The following is a 20,812-nucleotide window of genomic DNA, read 5'->3' as shown; positions in this document are numbered from 1 at the left end:
TTATGATTGCCATTGTTCATAGACTAAAAGAAATCTGACAGCCATCCTGAGATTTAAGATTCTTAAGTATCTTTTCAATGACATATTTCTGTGCATTTGATTACTGAAATTACAACATGATCTATTTCACACTGCCCCCCTTTCCCTTTTAATTTAAACATGTTATCTATCAAGCTCTCATTAGAGAGGTTAAATCTCATCAAGCTGTTCTTAAGCATCTCAAAGTCTGTTTTCAAATCAAGAACCACCAGAATAGTAGTACTGGTGATAATCAATCAAAACATTTAAACTACTTTAAAAGAGTAGCAGAAAGATTGCATATGTCTCGGATAGAATTCACCCATAAGCTTTCATTTAGTCAGTTGCCATGTAGAGTTTGGCAAACAAGATCAAAATACACAAAAATCAATATTTGGATGAAGGCATTGTAGCATTTATAACTTGGCACTACAGGAAAAGTTCACACTTAGGAAGAAGAAATTCTCTTTCTGAGTTACTCTCCTAACATACTGTCAACAAACTTTTAAACCACTTGGGGTTACACTTAAGTAATGTGGTACAAAACTGATATATTGTCTACCTGGGGTGCTCAAAAAACTCTCTGCCCAGTTTATGTGTTTTGCCTATAGGAGAGGGAATTTTACATTACATTCCACACTGACCTAAATTTGCTTCCAAGATTGCTGAGCTTAGTAATAAGGAATATAGTTGTAGCTTAGTGAGAAGGCAGGGAAGCTCTATAGGGCTGAAGGAGCCTCCCTCAGCTCAGCAGACAATAGCTGACTAATACAGAGAACATATTACAAGTACGCATACATACAACCTCTCAAAGATTTTAAATTTATTGTACACAAATACTGCTCAGCAATTGATTTGGAATGAATTTATGAGAAGTATCAACACAGCAATAACTCACCACATATGACATCATAACCTCTACATGTATATGTATCTTGTTTCCCCTCTCCCTCAACATTTCATTACCCTACAAGTGAAGACTTGGCTGAAAATCTGAAAAGCCTCATCATATATCCAGCCACATGTGCATGGCTAAAACACCTGCAGGTAGTTGTTTTAAAGCAAAGACATGTCTAGCATGCCCATGGATTTCCTCCCTATAATCTGTGCAGGTTTAACTACAGCCAGGAGGAGAAATTACCTAGAGATTCCCCTCTTGTACTAACATATTTGCTTCCAACACAGTACGTCTAACTTAGAGATCAGAGAAACCATTCCCAAGACTGACTGAAAAATCTTTTCTATTAAGCTCATGAAATCTGGGAATGGACAAGAAATAAAAGTCCGATGTCTTTCTTATTAGGAAATAAAATAATAGCATCTGAAAAAAACTTCAAACCTAGATTTATCTGAAAATCCATAAATTATGGCAGCTCAAAATACTTACAAACAGGTATTAAATAGTTTCATTTGAAAGTTTAGAAAAATCTTTCAAACCCCTGAAGAAAAATCAATAAGAAAACAAGTAAAAACTTCAGGTAACATATGTGCTAGTTCCTTTACTTAAAAGAGTATAAATGTTAGCTCAACCATCCATATTTTGGTTTTTGTTTTTCATTTCATTCTTTGATCCATCACCATACTTATAAAATACTTCCCATGAAAGGTAAAGTTAGTTTGAACTTCAAGATCAGAACTTGTAGTTGCACCTTTATTTATTTAAAAGTGCTTTCTGAAGCAGGTCCCATTAAGATTCAGTGTTACCAGAATAATTCTGTTTGAATTTTAAGTAACTTATATTACATAAGGTAAAATAGTTATATAGACTTTAAAACTGGACTTCTTACTGCCAAGACCTGATTTTAGGAATCGGATGCCATTTGCCTTCCCAAACTCTCTGAGACTGAAATAATGTACAACTTTTTAGGCAACTTAGAAACTGCAAAACTGCTGTACATTTGGTCTTTCACATACAAATACAGAACAACCTCCAGAACTTCACAGTAGCTGCATTAATGCTTGACTTTGCCTGCCTGTGGTAGTGAAAACCAGAACAACAGACTCCCTGGTAAAACACAGTAGCTCCTTTAGGTGGTACATTTACAAAGTATGATTTTAGATCCTACATATTAATCTGTCAGGGAAATACTGCCTGGATGCATGATTTAAGTTTACAAGTGCTTGTGAAAGAAAAATTCCTTTTCTTACACAGATCTCCCACTCAGTGCATTCCCAGCTACCATATCATAACTCAGCAAGTTGGCATCTATTCTCAGTGGTCAACTCACTATTAGAACTCTTTCAAATTTTCTTTGTACTCTGCAAAGCCCACCTGCTCTTTGAAGTTTTTTCTTTATTTATTTACTAAACTGCTATCCATATTTTAGCTTCTTGTGGGAACAACTTCTGCCTGAATTCCTGAATTATGGTTCCTGTGTTTCCTTAATGAATGCCATCTACAAATCTTGCAATATATTTTAACTAGTTCATTTCATCCAGAAATTTCATCTGAGGGGATATCTCCCCTAAACATGCAGACAGGAGGAAAAAAAAGCATATACGAGTTGGGAGGATAAGAGAATTTACAGGCATTAACAATATTTCAAACATCCTCTACTTTGTAGCATCTCCTGATGTTCTAATTCTTCTCATAATGTTCTCATGATGTTCTAATTAGTCTCATTCCTATTGAATAAAGCCATTATACTCCTTTATAACAAACAGATTTTTCTACCCCAAAAAAATAATTTAGCTGACAGCTTCTCTTTCACTTTATTATTAAACTCACCTTGGTAAAAGAATTACTTTTTATACTGACAGAATGGAACAATAGTGAAAAGAAAGCACTACAATGTTTAACAGGAAAAGGATTCTTATAGCTATCCTCCACATTTCTGCTGCCATTGTTATCTAGCATCAGATTACAAGGCAGAAGCAAACTTTACATACCCAATTATCAGCTGAGTGGATGTCTACATATTTCCTTTTTACCTTACTGTAATTTCACTTGGTATTTTTTCTTGACATATCATTTACTTTACATCAGTAATGGTTGGCACTTGACAGCACCAAATTGCTTCTGAATGATCTAATAGTTTATATTTAATCTATTTATTTTAAAGTTACTCTCTTTTCTCCTCTCAGGAAATCCATCATTCATTGCCTTTAAGAAGGAAATAATCTGCCAAGTTAATTAATTAGGTGGATTTGGGAAGGGTGGTAGGATGCATTTGGTTGATTTGGTGGGGTTGTTTTTTGCCAACCTTTTAGTTAATTCCAACTCTTCCCTCAGGGATTATTTCTGTTGAACCCACTCCTTTTATTCACAGAAACAAAATTTACTGTTGAGACTGTTCCTACTCACAGTTCAGCAAAAATACCAGCCTCACTCCAATGAGGAAAAGGTAGAGATAGGATAGATAGTTTTTCTAAGCACATCTGATTTAATACAATGCTAAAGCTACTGCAGTTGCCTCTACTGCAGTAGCTGGTGCAGGGGAAGCTAAATTAGTGTGGGGAAATCCCACATGTTAACATGGTAGCCTTGTAATTTTGGTACACACATATTCTAACTCCACTTAGACAAGACATGAACACGATTTTAGTTCTCTATTAACTCTGAGAAGCCATGTATAGTACTACAAATGGTTTTGAAAGAGCTAACTTGGGCCGAGTGCTCTTTCCACATCTCTGTATGTGGCCTGACACTGAGCAAAAGTAAAAGAAAACAAATTCAGAGATTGCAGTCTTCTTTGGTCTTCTGATGTAGACATCAGAGGGTTGCTTGTAACCCCTCTGCATAGCATTCTAGTGAAAGAATTCATATTCACTAGCTTTATATTTTTTCAGCCTAGTGTGCTAAATATCATCATTACAATTGGTAGGCATTGTAACAGAACAGCAATATAAATCTGTTTCACTTGAGAAGCAAAGCCTATGGTTCCTCAGGTTTTATAACATAACGCTTAGTACAAAGTCACTGAATTTTTCCAATGCTTCACTATGTGATTTTAGGAGTCTATTTTCCCCAGTGGCACGCAAGTACTAAAATTGCACTGGATTGCATTTTGCTCTCAGTGGGTGGGAAAGTGCATACTCAATAGGTTATTTTCCATTCTGTATTTCAGTTTTATGCAGCCACAGGTGGGGGGTCTTTCAGGTGGTTGCCTGGGTTTACTAGGCACTTTGGAGTCATAGACAAGCTTTCTTAAAAGGGTCTTACAAAACATATCAGTGTTGTCAATCACATAGTAAAAGAAATTCATTCTGTGTAAATAGAAACAACTTTCAAAATATCTCCAACTGTAAAAGGCACAATGAATATCAACAAAAAAGGGATCAGCCATCCTCTGTTTGGTAAGGGACACAAAACAATTGCACTTGTTTATACTTATTGTTTACCTCTCTGTCTCCTCCCTTTCTTCTCCACAGGTGTGATCTCTCTGCTTAAGGGCATACAAAGCTAATGAAGGATGTCATGGTGCTTCCTATCATTTACTTCTCTAACAATAAGGTTACTAACAGACCACAAAAGTATCACAAAACAGGAAAAAAAGGGAAGTTGTCAACCTACTTATCATTTGCTTTCAGAGCTCTGAAAGGAACTTTGATCAGCAAAGGTATCATTAGATCATGAATACAGATGTTCATATCCAATAAAATGTTGACATAAGATCATGCAATGAAATCCTACAAAGTTACTCCTTTCTTTCCTGGAGTCAAAATTAAAGAAAAGAACCTTCACTCCCTTCTAGTATAGCACACACTCTGAACAATGAAATGCAAAATACATTGCATCTTTTTGGCTGTTCATAGCTTGAAAGAAATGTACATGTAACAGCAAGATGTGCACACTATAAAGAAGCAACACACAAGGGGATAAAATGATTTCACTACTTTTATGCAGATGGCTGCCCTTCTGACTATGAAGGAAATTCTACCCCTCCCCCTACCTCCCATCCCCACTTTTAAAGTAGGATTCTACATGGAATGAGGGAATTAATACTTGTTCTGATGACACCCATGTCCTCTTCATTCAGCTTAGTAATACCAACTGTAGGACAGTGCCCAAAGTCACGTAAGCATCCTATCCTGCTAAATAGTCTAAATCCTCGGAGAAATGCAGCCCAAAATGGAATGGCCAAATTATTTTAATCTTGGGAAATATGACGAATAGTGAACAATATCTGGATGTAGTACTACTTTCTGTGTGTATGTCATTTTCTTTTTCTCAATAGAGGGCTCAGCTATCTAGAAACTGAGATGTAAAAACTCAAAATAAGATTCTATGTCCCATATGTTCAAAGGCATTTGTGCATCTGAAATGGTAGCAGCCCATTAGACAAATTAGTTTTCATAAATAATAATCCTGGTCTGTAGAATATTTTGTGACCATACAATAACATCTCAGATGACAGCAAGCAGTTTTGTCTGCAAGAGCAAGAATCTCTTGAAATTTTCCTCAAAAAATACATTAAATGTAACAGTGAAAATATGCATTTTCATTACAGCTTCTAATTTTAATGAGAAAACACCATCTTTCACATTTCCAACATTTGCTACACAGAACCTTAGCATGGGCAGATATTTACTGCCTGTAGAATTAAAACATGCTCATATAAAAGAATATTCAAATAGAACATGAACTGTAAAGATTTTTTTCCTTTTTGTTTCTTTAACCAACAATATAAAGCTTTATCCTGTCTATGTATTACAGAACAGTAAGGGCTGTATGGAATATAGCAACACGTGTCTATATGTTATTAAAAGCAGTAAATTCCGATTTAAACAAGGGCTACAATCTGTGCACTAAACACTCATTAATGGTTGTGAATCAAAATAAAGGGGGGGGGGACTTGCAGCAGGTGTGCATATCTATGAATTTCAAGACATTGTAAAACTGTCTGTAGCCAACAGCTTCATCATTTGGCCTTTCTAAGCTCAGAGACAGGCAATTTTTCATGATTTTACTATTTCTGGCCAACCAAAAATTTTTTAATTAAATATACCACATGATTCCAGATGTTTGTTTATTTGTTCCAATGAGGCCATAAAAATGCCTGAATGATAAAATTGGAGGACTCCTGCAAAAATAGGCTAGACTGGAGTGCTAACTAAACATGGGGATCTCTCAGGAGACTGTATTTGCACAGCACTGGTGTGTTTTGAACCCAGTTTCTCTGAAAGAGCTGTAATACTGTGTGTGGTTCATGACTGGACTACTTTAATGTAAGAGATTATAAGGCCAAGTGGCAAATTTACTAGACTTTTTTTGATTGCCAGTTATAGGCACATTTCGTCATTAGTTCTCCTGAATATCTAAAGAAGATCTGAGATAGGTTTATGGTTTTGGATCCCAAGTTTCCACTTAAAGAAGCCAATGTGTTCTATGTTTTTCTGCCACTTTATAGTCATACTGCTTGAAACTTAGGCATTCTTATGGTTTCTTATTGCCAGCATGACAAAATGAGCTATGTTTAGAAATATCAGACACTCTCTAGTCTAACCAAAAATATGAAGAGACACTTTTTTCCTCATTAATCATATTCCCTCTGATTTGACAGTTCTGTGGGTGACTTGGGCCTAGACTGCTAGGTTAGCTTTGGCAAATATGGAAAATTACAATGAAAAACCTCCGAGTGGAAAACAGTCAGGTCTTCATCAGTCAGACCGGGGAATGTGTACTGTAGAAAAATAAAAATCCCTATAATTTTTGGGAAAAAATGCTGATAATTTTGAAAGGGTACCTGAATCTTAGACATCTAATTCCCATTAGATGCAGAATGGGAACTTTGTGTGCAACATCTTAGAAATTTAACAATATTTTAATCTAAATTTGATTACGCAGTTAATTACTCTCTCTTTTTCTTTTAAAATCTTCTTGCAGAGAAACAAGAGTATTTTATTCCCACAGAGACATAGCACACCAGTAAGTGATCCTCCCAGAATTTACTTCTGGTCAGCTTGATCACACCCCTTGGGTTTGCTTTCAAACCACAGAACACAGAGAAGCCTCACAAATTAAAATATGCTGTCATTTAAAACCAAATCATCTTTCTGGCCATCAAGAAAGACTTTACACAAAACTGCAAGTCACTTTATATATCATCCCCACCTCATTCACCCCAACGTAGTTTCACATGACTAGTTGCTCTCATCACTGTAAATATACAAAAAGATAACAATACATTTTTATGCTGAAGTTTTAGTAATCTACAGTATCCTGATTCAAATCCAACATTTCTAGTATACACAGGCAAGAAACTGTTGACCCTGTAAGTGACAAGAATATGAATCCAGTGACCCAGAAAATTTATTTCTTGAACCATATTAGTCAAGGTCACACTCAAATCCAACTACAATTTATCCCACATTTGGGCAAGTCTTTGTGCTTTAGAGAAAAACATGCAGATGCTGGCAGAGTTTATCACTACTAAGCAAGTGAGGTAAATTGGTTCACAAAAGAGCACAGTTATTGGTGGTGGTTCTATTCCAGTAAACAAATAAATTAGGGCTCAGGAAAGGTACTTCATGAGACTCTCCTTAACTTGTTCTTTCATTACTGCCCAACAATAAACCACTTCACAGCTGAGAGCTGAATGGATTACACAGAATCATAGAACATGCTGAGTTGGAAGGGACACATCAGAATCATCAAGTGCAACTGCTGGGCCTGCACAGAACACCACAAGAATCCCACCACGTGCCTGAGAGTGTGTACCTGATCTCTCAATTCCTGTTAAAGGCAACATTTTTGATTGTGTATCAATTCACACAATCAGGAGAGATTTCTAACACATTTGTAGACTTGGGGCAAATATCAATACTTTGTTATTAGATTCTGTTATAGAGCTTCTATTATCAGATAGAAGCATTTCACTGGAGTATGCCTCTCTAAGAAAGTGTGCCTTCTAGCATTTCTCCCCACCTACACTCCTTCTACATTCCTTCTACTTATTCTTCTCCCCACAAAGCAAACCTATCAGAAATACTGAGGAGGCAGAAAACTAGAGTGCAGCTTGGAAGGGGAAAATCACAGTCAGAGCTACAAAATTAGCTGTAGTGCTAATGCTAAGGTTTGGTGAGTCTGTGGGCATAAGCAGGAGCCATTCAGCACGGGAATAAGAAAGGCCTGGTCTGCCCTTTTCTCAGATGCACCAGAAACATCTTGTACCGGAATTCTTGAAACTTCTGACATTACCTTCTCATACCTACAGACTACAAAACCCTAATCCACCTTTAAAGGATTTTTTTTTTCCCTTCACACCACTTTAAATAAAGGGAACTAACTGATACAGGAAAACAAAATCTTTCTTAACCAAGCCTTCTCTCACATGAGTACTCAACCATCACTTTGCTTTCCATGCTTCTCCTACGTCTCTTGACTTTCCATTAATGTCCATTTCCAAACTAAAAACGAAGGAACTAGAACTCAATTTCTCATTTCATGAGAAAAGCCAAATGGTTATTTTGGAGGGGAGGGGGTGGTGTTTGTTGTTTTTTTGGTTGGTTGGTTGGGTTTCAGTTTCGTTTTGTTATTTGTTGGTTGTTGGTGTGTTTTGTTTTTTTGGGGGGCGGGAGGGGTATGGATGATTGGTGTTTTGCTCTGGGTTTTTTTTCCCAGAACAGACTCGATATTTCAGCATTCTCCCACAGTGCCAAAAGTAGAGGATTTCCACCCACTCTCCTTGAGGCTAAGTCATGACCACAGCACAGCTCAATGTTGGGACACATTTCCTGGCATTAATAGGAAATGTCACAGCTTATTTTTGAGTGTTCCTGCCCCTGGAAAATATGATCTTGTCTGTTCCATACTACTGAGACCTTTCTTTGTTTGGTTTTTTTTTTTTTTTTTTTAAGGTTATTCATCTCTTGGTGAGAAGATCCTGGCCTAAGAGGTCTGCAGTCTATGACACATAACATCTTGCAGCTTAGCAAAGATGATATTTTCAAAGAACACCTCATGTAAAACAACAAAGAAAATATCTCACTATTCACAGCACCTCTGCCTGATACAGAGCTTTCATATACTGCATCTGCTTGCAGTTCTCTTATTCATCCTATTCTTAGTTATTAGACATTTAAAGTAAAATACTTCTTATGTACATATATAGACACCTTTTGTTAACTGAATGATAAAGTACACAGGGTTGGCTTATTATTATTATTACTATTATTATTATTATTCTCTGGTACAGAATAAAATGAGCTGCTTTATGCAGATACACAGAAAAATCAATTGATAAGCATAAAGTGCAGTTCACACTAAGAAAACTAACTAATTATGATAAGTTGCCATGTAAATTGCTTTGTGACTTTCTCAGCAATCAATTTCAAACTCTAAATAAGCCTCTGGCTTGAAAATGCAATGAGTACCTAACAACTGTGTCAATAACGACAGAGAAGACCGCAATGATAATATAAACAGGATACTTATCTTTCTGGAAGTAATTTTTTACATAAACCAATTTCCTTTTCTTTTTATGTCACTGATTTAAAGACAGCATGTTTTTTTCACAGTGCACATGTATGAAGTTGAAAGCCTTCAAAAATAAGAACTTTGTGTATTAACATTTATTATTAAGAGATATGTGTCAATTTTATCATTTTACTTCAAACAGTTTAAAGTCTTACCTTAAAAGTCTAAAGCAAATTCTGGAATGATCGATAGACATAATTAGTTCCAAATGAACCTAAGAATATTTATTTTTAAAGCATGAGCAAGCTGAGCAAATTGAGGCACAACAGGTAAATCCTCAGAGGATAGCTTGGGACTTTCATATGTCACAGCAATTACACTACCTCCCCAGAAGTTCTACCTTTTTCCTTCAACACCAACCGCTGAAAGTAGTAGGTGTCCTTTGACATCTACTGGATTGTGAATTCCAGCACAACCGGATGGCTAAACACTTGTTGTACATTCTATAGTCCACTTCTGTCTTGATCTAGTTTGTATCTCAACTACTACAAAGCTACAGGCTGTTTTTCTGTGTGGTACACCCTAACAATCAATCAGTATGAATTCTGTATAGATATACCAGGCATTAGCAAAAATTTACTATGCATACTCTGTATGTTCTATGTACACTCTGAGTACAATAGCACAGTAAAATGATTACAGAAAAGAAGAAACGTATCAAGTTCAGGTGTCTCTCTATCAGATCATATGCCTACATACTTTTACTTGCTTAGGAATGTAGACAAAAAGAAAACTGAGACCAAGAGAAACATTTCCTTTGTTCAAAAAAGCTCTATAAAAATTCCTGTCAGAGGGTTAATAGGAAGCTTTAAAATATTCTGTCCCTACTTTTCTGGACATTGGCTCTGAATTCACTTTATGATTTTTAAAATCAGATTAGAAAATAAGAAAACATATCTGTCAGTTGTTTCAAACATATTGGTAGAGTAAATATTCATTTGGGTACTCATCATTCAAACCTAAAACGAGACAATGTAATGCCTGCATATACCAGAATACTTGTGTAATTAACTGTATAGACACCAAAACAGGACAGCAGATTCGTTCAGAAAGTTCTTCCCAGTCAGAATAGATTGGAACTATTAAACCTTGGCCTAAATCCAAGCTAAGGCTCTAAAAACTACTTACATAAATACAGGCTTAGTTTTTAATAGAAACTGCTGCTTCTTCTTTTTACCAGTAAGCTATGGGGCAGACTTACCACTGGTTGTTCCCAGAAACAACAGCACAAGAAAAGAAGGAGTCATTTGTAAAATGTTACTGGAAACCAAATTGCTTTGGGAAATTAATATGTTTTCAAGTAGATCAGGTAATAGACAATGTTATAAACAGTTATAACTGCTCATACAAAGGGTATCCATCACATGTTTTTGTGTAGGAAAACAGATTTTCATGATAGTCATGATTTAGTGATACTGCTTCTCAAGAGATAGAATGATAAAGTCCTATTTTCCCCAGCAACTGGAAACCACTGTTCTTTAAGAAGGCAATTTGAGTTTGAATGCTTACACATAATAAAGGCACTTCCTTACAAAAGACTTCATTATGAAAAACAAATATACAACTTGAGTGGCATGAAGGGTGAGAAGCCTTTTTCCACAACTAAAAAAAAATATCTTTAAAAATACATTATTATGATTTTTAAATTTCTTTTTCATCAATGCCAACTATGTTAATAATTGAAAGTTCTATTTTAAAATAGGTACCCAGTTAATAAATTATCAATAAGGAACAGAAATGTACCTGGGTCATACATACAAACCACTAAAAAATTACATAAACCCCCAAATTTTTGGACTGAGTTTCTGCTAAAAGGTACTACACTTCATTACTTTTGTGTATTGGAAGCATGGCCATTTCTATTTAAAAACAACAATAAGTAATTGTTCCGTTTCATTGTTTTTTGGTTTTTTTTCCTTAAAGGTAGATCTTGGCAAGCACACAGAAAGGCGTGGCCCATTTATTTTATTTCATCAGAAAAATTGAAAATTAGCACAATACAAGCAATGGAATTTATAAATAAATGAAGTGCTTTGTATGACAGGAGGCTGTGTCTTCAAACTGACTTGTTTTAAGCAGGTAAGAGAACTCTACAAATAATTCTATTTCATACAAGTAAATCACTGGAGTCTAAATCCATGTAAAATGAAATATAAAATGCTAGTTTAACAAAGATCAAGAAAATACCCTTAGGAGTTTGAGGTCATTGTTTTGGAATCAAAACAAAAATACAGTCAGCTATAAAATTACCACTTTGGAAGGCTTGCCTAATGGGACCGCAATTAGATCACGTAAAGAATCAAGTCATATTGTTGTCAGATAACCAAAACCTAAATAGAAGGCCAATATATTTTTTGCTGAAAACTATGAACAGTGGGACTGACTGAAAGTTCAGCTTAGAGAAGTGGGTCTAAACAACAAAGTAATACAAGAGAAAACAACTTTCCCAAAATGGGGAGAAATTTTCTAAAGCTTCAAAATACATATCTAACATTTATTGCTCTTTTCATACTCAAACATCATAACACTCATGTGATAGAATATTTACAGTGATTATTCCATATCATTCCATGCTTATGTCACACAGTCGTATGCTGTTTCTGGGGGTTTTGAAAGAGAGAGGGAGATTTTTACCAGTCCTGAAATTGACTGTACAAAACATGAAGTCAACCAAAGAAGACCAGATCCTGACTGGAAATTACATGCTGTATGCATGAACACAAAAGCTATAAGATACATGGTGTAACCCATGCACAATTATACGCTTTTAGCTATGATTTTTTTGCAGTGAGAGCAAATAGAGTGAGAAATGTCTAAATATAACTGTACCAATCAAATACATCCAGCTTGCTCCTGTTCCCTCTCCAAGCCCAAAAATCAATTTACAGCTGTACCAAACCATTTGCCAGACTAGGATTCTGATAAACAAGTTTCTCCAGGGACAAATAAGAACACTCACAAACTTACAGTATTCTTCTTTCCAGTATGCATTGAAAACTGCCAATGTTTAGATATCAACAGCTGACTCAATTCTATTTTACAACACTGTAATCACTTGGTGAAGAAAAAACTTGAAGATATTCAAAACCTAAAATAGCATGTTTAAGTATTTCATTCTTTCCTTGGAGATTTTTCTATTGACTCCAATTAATCTTTTATGGGCACGTGAAGTTATAGATTTTTCTTTGTATAAAAGAAGTTGACTGAGTTAATGGACCCTGCCAAGCAGGTTGTTGAATTGGTTGTTCCAACACCTTGGATTTTGAAAAGTTTCCTTAATTATTTCCTTTTAAATATATATATGTATTTATATATACTTACATAAACTTATCAGATCATGCTAACAATGCCTTTTTAGGGTTAATTTTACCCTTTCTTTGGATGAAACTCTCTTCTCCATTCACTGTATTTCTAACTGTACTTAATCACAAGAACCTTCTCAGCATATTTAGCATGCAGAGAATAATATCTCTGAGAAGAGTAAAGACAAGTAATAAAGAATTACATGAACAGCTATGGGTAAAAAGTTCGTAATTTGGGGAATATAATTTCCCCCTTTCATAGCAAGAGAGCAGGTATTCTCAAATCTTAGTGATACCAGTGGTGCTTAGAACCTGGCAAGCTCCAGTTCTGAATGAACACCCGCATGGACATGCCTGCAATGCCTACTAGAGCCACAAAATTGCTTTATTGCAAGAGAAGTCAATCAATAATGCAGGCACTCAGCTTTTCATTCTTAATGCTACTGGCATTTCTTTTGCCAAGTCAGATAACAAAATCAGCCATGAAGTCACACTTCCAATTCACTATCATCTAAATAAAAAGATCTGAAAATGCCTGGCATTTGATGTTACTTTTTATGTATTTTTACAGAAGTCAGAGATGTAAAACATTCTATCATTCCATTTATTGTCTTGGCAGACTACAGCTATTTAATCCAACACCAGAAAACCAACCTCAAAGCCAACATGCTTATATGAAATTCAAAGGCACTTATCGGGGCAGGGGGGAAAGGCAGGAGGGCAAAGGGTTGAAGGTTTTTTTGGATGTTCTGGTTCTATTTTAATCCCTAAAGTCCAGCTATGTGCTCAATTCCAAGATTTTGGGGTCCTTTCTCTTTAAAAAGTATCAATTTCTATATGAGGTCAGTGTCAGAAACGCACTACAGCACTTCTAGGACATCTGATTTCCAGGATGCCATATCAATTTACACCAAGACCAGGATGTAGCTTCACATTCATCTTCAGTTCTGGTACAATGAAAGTTATATAGGTTGGGATGAGTTAAAATCTAATCTGTTGCTTTCCTCATCCTTCCCACCTGAATCACAGATCCTTGTTTAGGTGCATTGCCTACTTGATTTTCTCAGAAAGTTTCAAGCAATATGACAATCTACTAAAGCTGCCTCCATCTTCTGTAGTGCTGTAGAACTTGAACACACATTAAAATAAGCTACCATCAAATCATAAATTTAAGGTTGACTTTGACTCTGGCATCCTATACAAAATCTGCTTCTACAAGAATGATTTCCATGATCAATGTAGAATTAATGTATAACATGGGAAATAAGAGGATCATTGCTCTGTTTTAGGCTAAAAGCTAAAAAAGCAAAAAATCTCCAAGCTTTACAAATTTCTCCCCCCCCCTTGTTTTTTTTTAACCAGAGGTGAAAAAGTTTGGAATGCACCCTTCCTGACTGCTTCAGTTTTCCACCTGTTCCCTGAACTTTTTGTTCCATAGGTATGCAGAAGGAATTTGAAAATTTGCCCGAGGTGCTTTTTAAGATCTAAGGATTCATGAAAAAGGAAATTGAACACTGATCCACCTTTAATGTTGAAAAACAGAGAAAAATCCCTTTTTATTGCAATGAAAATGTGTGAACATTTCAAAATTATAGTCCTAAACTGTTAAACTGCCAAAAACCTCTCACTTTACAAATACTAGAAAGTTTACAAATTCTCTCAAAATTACCAATGCTGCATGTAATCATCTACTTAGCAATGTTTAAGCACTCTAATCTCTTCACGTTTTTCTCTCACACACAACACAAAAATCACTGAATGTTATTATCCATAGATTTATTTGCTTTCCCAGTAGACTACCTTGAAATCCTATTTAATATGAGTTAAAATCTGTAGTCTTGACAATATGGTTTTCTCATCTAGTGTTTGAAAGGCACGATGTTCTCTGTAAAATGAAATGCAGCAGTAACTAATAGAGAGAAGGCCTTACAGTAAAGCTTATCACCCTGCAGCAGTTCATGCCAATAAAAGTTTAGTTCATACCTCTGTGATTGGTGAGGTCTCTGGATCCAGAAGGCAGAGGTGTATAGTGCATCTCTGGAGAGGCAGAAGCAGCATCACAGGAGGCCTGTGTGGTAAAACAAACATTATCAGTATTCTGAGTGGAAGTCAATGATTATACAAAGCAGATGCACCTGCAAGATGAGTGCTATGATGTGGTTACAGGTGCACAGAGTCACCAGCCTTAAAGGATTAATTTGTTTTTTGTTAAGGCTGCTTGCAGTCCCTCAAGGCAGCTGTACTCAAAAGAGTTTATACAACAACATAAATGAAGTATCATTGTTAAAAGAATATTTTCATACAGCTAAAAACTTCAAAAAAATTACCATCAGGAAATCTTTGAGCAATGTTAAAAATGTTCCTCTTGCTGAAACACATTGATATTTACCTAAAGGAAGTTATGAATAAGTCTACATGTAAGAAAGGAGACAGAAAATAGAAAGCTGGAATTAGACTCACTTTTCAAAACTAAAAAGAACAAGAATAGTGTCCTATTCCACCATCCTGTGAAATAAATGATCTATTATAAATTGTAGTGCCTATTATGCAAAAACAGTGTACAAGTATATAGAATTGTTAATAATAAACACTTAAAACCCACACCAGAAGTCTAATAAAAGAATTAAATACCCAAGAAGACTAGCTCAGAACCCTTAATACAAAATGTTAAGGGAGAAGAGAAGAAACCAAAATCTTTCTCCATAATAAAAGTCTCAAGATCCTCTCATTCCAATTTTAAAAAGATTAGACGTAGAGCTATAGTTTACAGTAAACTAATCTTCCTTCAGTTGGATGTTTCTGTTGAAGGAAAGAGCAACGTAAAGCCAACACAAACCACATTTACCATCTTGTTTTTGAGTTATACAGGAGCAGTGTTGCATTGCTGGGAGAAGATATGAAAATGTAGGGTTGTGTTGGTGAGTATAAATCACCATCAGCTTTTAAAAATCAGTTTAACTTATACAGATTGATATCATGGTAATGATATGTCCAGTTTCAGATACAGAGTTTGCTCTGGAGTGTTTACAATCTACCCATTTCAACACATATAAAAAGATGACGTGTTTTAATAGAACACACAAAGGACAGTGTTCACTAAAAGTTACACAATAATTTTTAATAGCAAAAATAAGGCAAATAAAGAGAAAAATACAAAAGCTAAACTATTTCTTGAATCTCATGATAAGTTACTAAAGTGAGTCTTGAGAGAATAATTACTATTTTTCATGCAGTCTGTTCCCTAATGAGATATTGACTTGTAAGCTGCAGAAGTCAATCAAAGGAATCCACCTCAATCTTACTTTGTAACTAGTCATATCCTCAAAATACATATATTTTTATTAATTGTGAAGAATTCAAAAACAGATTTACAACATCTGATAGAGATAAAGCTGTAAAACAGGGCTATAACATTTTGAGGAAGAAAAAGCTTAAATACTGATTCAAATCTTAATTGCCAGACCAAACCCAAGAATGATAATCAGAAATCCACAACAATGAAAATTAATCATGCTAATAGTTTATTAAAGGCTGTAACTTAGAAATCTTCTTTGTTGTAGCCGTTGGACTCCTAGTTGATAGTATATAAAAATGTTAAGAGCTAGGTAACTGAGTAGATTAGTGTACTAAGCTTTTGGAGACCAGCCATCAATTTCTATGTCAAACCATAGTTATAATCCCATTTTTGTCCCTAGCAAAAATCAGGTCACAACATGAAAATGCATCCTGCATCAAAACAAATGTCTAAATAGAGACTGGTTTGCCTAAACAGCAAGGGTGTTACTTATCAGATATGAATAAAACTATAGAATATCCTGCCTCTGCTGACTCACCAGTGATAACAAACCCTTTTCAGGGAACCTCTTCTTCAGAGATGTATTGCTATAGACAGAACTCTCACCTTCAGCTAGAGCGAATAATACTTTGGTTTTGGTAAACTGTGAACATCTACTCTGGACCACGAAGTATTGAAAATCTTCTCTCTGAAGACCAATATGAGCTTAGGGCACATAACATGTCAGAGGGATAGATAGAAGCTCCTTACACCCTGCAGTGGGATATTTGAAACTAATTCCAAGAACAGGCATCTGTTCACAACTACATATTTTCTTTGGGTTGAGTGGTTCAGGGTAAGACGAGAAGAAAAATGTCACTAACTATTTAACATAAGACTTCATCCCTGTAAATCACTCAAAAAACTGGAGGAATAAGTGGTCTCATACTGTACACTCTAGATGTTATCTGCCTATTCAAGTGTACTTATTTGGGACTCTGATAACAGGGAAGGTTTCTCTTTGGTACTTTTAATCTCAATTTAGACTGTTGACAGCTTGATGATAGCTTTTCCTAAAATTACTGGAAGAGAGTTTGCCATTTCAGCAATATACCACTGAGTGAGCAAAATTCAAGAGCTTCTAAAAAGGATATTGGAGTGAAGGGGCAATTTAGCTTTATTTCCAATTTCAGGAAAAGCAAGAACAGAAGGGTTTGTTTACTGGTGTTTTACTGTTATTTTATGTACAGTATATAATTCCCTGTCAAATATAGAACAGTTTTCATTACCTTTGAGCTAAGCATTCAGTTAGAGCAACTTTAATTCTATGGAATATCATCCAGGTTTAGGTTTGTTTTGCACAAACACTGGCACAAGTTCCAAATCATGCTTCTGAGTAAGCCAGTGCACCAGCAGAAAGACAACTATTTGTTTTCCCTACCACATCCTGACATTTGGCCCCAAGCTATTTTCCAAAGAGATTTGTATAGATTGCATTACTCTTAATATTCACAGGAATATTTTGACATTGACAGCACTGACATGTGACAGTTATGTCTTCAAGTATTGGTGACATACGCATCAGAAGTTCTTCTTGCTGTGGAAAGTAGCTATACATGCAAATAGCTTTGAGGAAAGCTGTTTAAAGTGGTTGGTAGCTTCAGTTTTATAGGAACAGGTCACAGAATAGCTCAATAAAGAAATTCTAACATTATTATTACAGAAGAAGCTTGTATCTTTGCAAACGCTAAAGTCATCCAAGTTTTGCGGTGTATCATAGTACGAGGCTTAAAAGTTACAAGGCAAATAAAGTTAGACTACTCACAGCCCCCAAGTTATGCACATAACCAAACATTTGCTAAACTGAGCTACCTCTCTTCACATTAACCAGTGTGATTTGTCCAGAGTGTAGTATCCATTTGATACTAAAGGGACTGTAAAAGAGTACCAGATTTTCAAAGGATGTTCATCAAAATTATGGACACTGTAGAAGCTGCAGTAGGAAAAAAACCCAACCACAACCAACCAACCAACCAACCAACAAGAAATCCCGCGCAAGTGAAAAATCCCACCAGAGCCCCACAAATGCTAAATTTCAGGAAACTTTAATTAAAGCAGGGGTTGCTCCTTAGGAAATTTTACTTTCTTTTGATGAGTAAGATGTGGCTGGATATTAATCCATATTGCCTAATATCATTCCATATAATGGAATATCATTAATACCCATTGAACACTGATATTCTTCTATTTGTGTCCCATAGGTTTTATTTGTATCCTAGCATTTCTCTGCTAATATTTACCCTCAGTTCTAAGGCACAGCACAAGTTCTTTCTGCATCTATACACATCAGTAACTGTAGTAGCCATGAATCTATTATACATGAAAAAGTTTACAATACAGGAGGAACAGCAGCACGTTGGCATGCTCCTGAAAAGAATTCAATCAATACACAAAGCAATTATGGAAAAATGTGATAATTAAAATTCTTTCAATACAAACATATATACAAAGGAAGATTGCCTTAGCTAAATACATTTAATTCCAGGATATTTTCAGAGGACATCATGGAAAGAAATCTTAGTTTGATCAAGAAATCACCCAAAAGAGAGATGGTAGAGTGCAGAATGAGATGTGGTAGCAAAATCACATATTAAGAAAATACTGTTTACCACAAAGCTATAGACAAAGACTAAGGATTCTCCTGTGTCTGTTACCTTAGAAAGATTTTAAGCATTTGGGACTTCTCCTTTGCAACACACTCCGTATCTAGTATGGGAATATTTCAAACCTCCAGCATTTCAGAGTGAGACTAATTTTTTTTTTTCAGAGAACTAATTGAAGAGGCAAATTTCTTAGGACAGAATGATACTCATTCTCTAAGTCTGACCCATGGTTACCAAGAAATGTTGTGTTCCATGATACTGTTGCTTATTTTAATTTATCACAGTTTTAACACTTGTCCAGTCATCTAGTAATACCATAGAGAAATTACCTTAGCAATTTGAATTTCATTGCTTCTCATTTGGTGATTTACATTCAAATAAAAAAGGAAAACAATGTTGTGACATTGCAGTGATCAGCCTGATGGTATATATTCCATTATAAGATGCAAAACTAGGATTTAGAAAGAAAGTCTTATTTATTTCAAAATATTTTTATTATATACACAGGAAAACTACAATTAAGAATAAAGGAAATCAATGCATTATCCACTTTTTAAACTAATGAAAACATTTTTTTAGAAAGCTATATGAGTAACAGGACAATCTATGGTATAGTTCCAACTGAAAGGATTAACTAATACTTGTTTCCAAAAAAATTTTCTTTTTATCTAACAAATGGTAATATTCTCCTGATAAGCATATGCTGTCTCAAATACACTCAGTGCTTAAAATGAATAATATTTTAACAGATATAGTATGACTATATAATTATAATTTTAAGAAATGTCTGTATAAACATCTACATAGGCTAAGGACTAATTTTGGATCTCTAGGGCACACATACCTTCCTAGAAACATACAGCGGCAAGAGTCTTCAATAATTCATCTATATTTTGAAAACTTGCCCAAATATCTGTGTATCAACATGGCAGCAATGTGTCGATTCAATCCCTTTGTACTGTATTCATTTTTGGGTTGAATTTATTACATGCTTGCAGAGAGTATCAAAACACTACTTCAGAGAGTCTGTTTCTTTCCACGACCTTGCAGAGCACCAACCACCATGAGGTCTTTGAGAGCCTGATGACAGAAGAAAATATTACAGGAAGCAACAATACACCAAGTATTTAACTGTTCCATCCTAGGGAACGGTTAATGAAGAGCAACTTCATTTACAATGTATTTGCTTTTCTGTGAACTTAGGAACCACACAGCTAGTGAAAGGAAGGGGTGAAGTGTGAAAGAAGGGATAGAGACCATAGATATGCAAAACCAGGTCCTGACCAAAGCAGGGTACAACAGGTCTGGCTCCCTCTCCCCAGCTGTGAGCTCAGCCAGAGAGTTCAAATGGGCTGGCCAGAATTTGTCACCGACCTAGACACACTGTTATCTACTGGAAAACCAAGAGGTGGCAGAGCATCCTTACTGGGAAAGGCTGCTTTTCTTGATGGAGTGGGATTTCCCACTTTCCCTGCTTCACAGTTAGCAGTTGTCTTTGCTAAACTCCAGTATAAATTAGAGCCACTTTAATGAAGGGGAAAAAAATAAACCCTTGAAACATTTGGAAGAAAACTGTCAGCCTCACATTGTCAACTGGCTCTCAAGAGTGTAGGAATCTAATTAGGAAAAAAAAAAAAAGTTTAATTTGTTTAATCCCTGAATTCCACTTTTCAAGGAATAAAAAACACAACACTTGGATGGTACTAGTAAGGGAACATCATGTGCAGTATCAGGACATACTGTACATCTGCTGCATCAAAACAAATTTGTAGAGACTAATGGTTCAAAAATACAAATGGCCTGCTATTTTTGGCAACCACACAAGTTCCTTCAAATATTTCAGCTGCTGAAGGAAGTAAAGGGGGAACTGTAACTCAGATAAGCCAATCCTCTTTGAATCATGATTTGAGAAACAGACTCTGCTATCCAAATTAAATCTCTCTACTAGACACTTCCTTTCTATAGTTCTAAGCACAGGAATAAACAAAAGACATTTCTGACATATTTAAATTTAATAAATAACACAATCTTTTTCAGCTATAATCAAGAGTATGACTTTGACCTTAGCAAATATTCATTCTGCTTATTTTCATGCATGATGCTATTAATACAGTAGGCCAAATTATTGTAGTATTAG

General features: G+C 35.4%; 1 protein-coding gene across 3 annotated transcripts in view; it reads right to left on the bottom strand.

The window, feature by feature from the left end:
* LRMDA (leucine rich melanocyte differentiation associated) overlaps positions 1-20,812 on the bottom strand; it is a 648,386-nt gene that overhangs the window by 90,417 nt on the left and 537,157 nt on the right. For all 3 annotated transcript variants that reach the window (XM_050337663.1, XM_050337652.1, XM_050337673.1), the window contains exon 6: positions 14,722-14,806. In XM_050337663.1, the coding sequence (XP_050193620.1) occupies positions 14,722-14,806 (85 nt within the window). The remainder of the gene's footprint in view (positions 1-14,721; positions 14,807-20,812) is intronic.

The sequence above is a fragment of the Myiozetetes cayanensis genome, unplaced genomic scaffold (assembly GCF_022539395.1).
Source record: "Myiozetetes cayanensis isolate MyiCay16 unplaced genomic scaffold, myiCay2020 scf10, whole genome shotgun sequence".
NCBI classification, from domain to species: domain Eukaryota; kingdom Metazoa; phylum Chordata; class Aves; order Passeriformes; family Tyrannidae; genus Myiozetetes; species Myiozetetes cayanensis.
The sequence above is the reverse complement of the archived record's forward strand: the minus strand, read 5'-3'. Positions and strand labels throughout refer to the sequence as shown.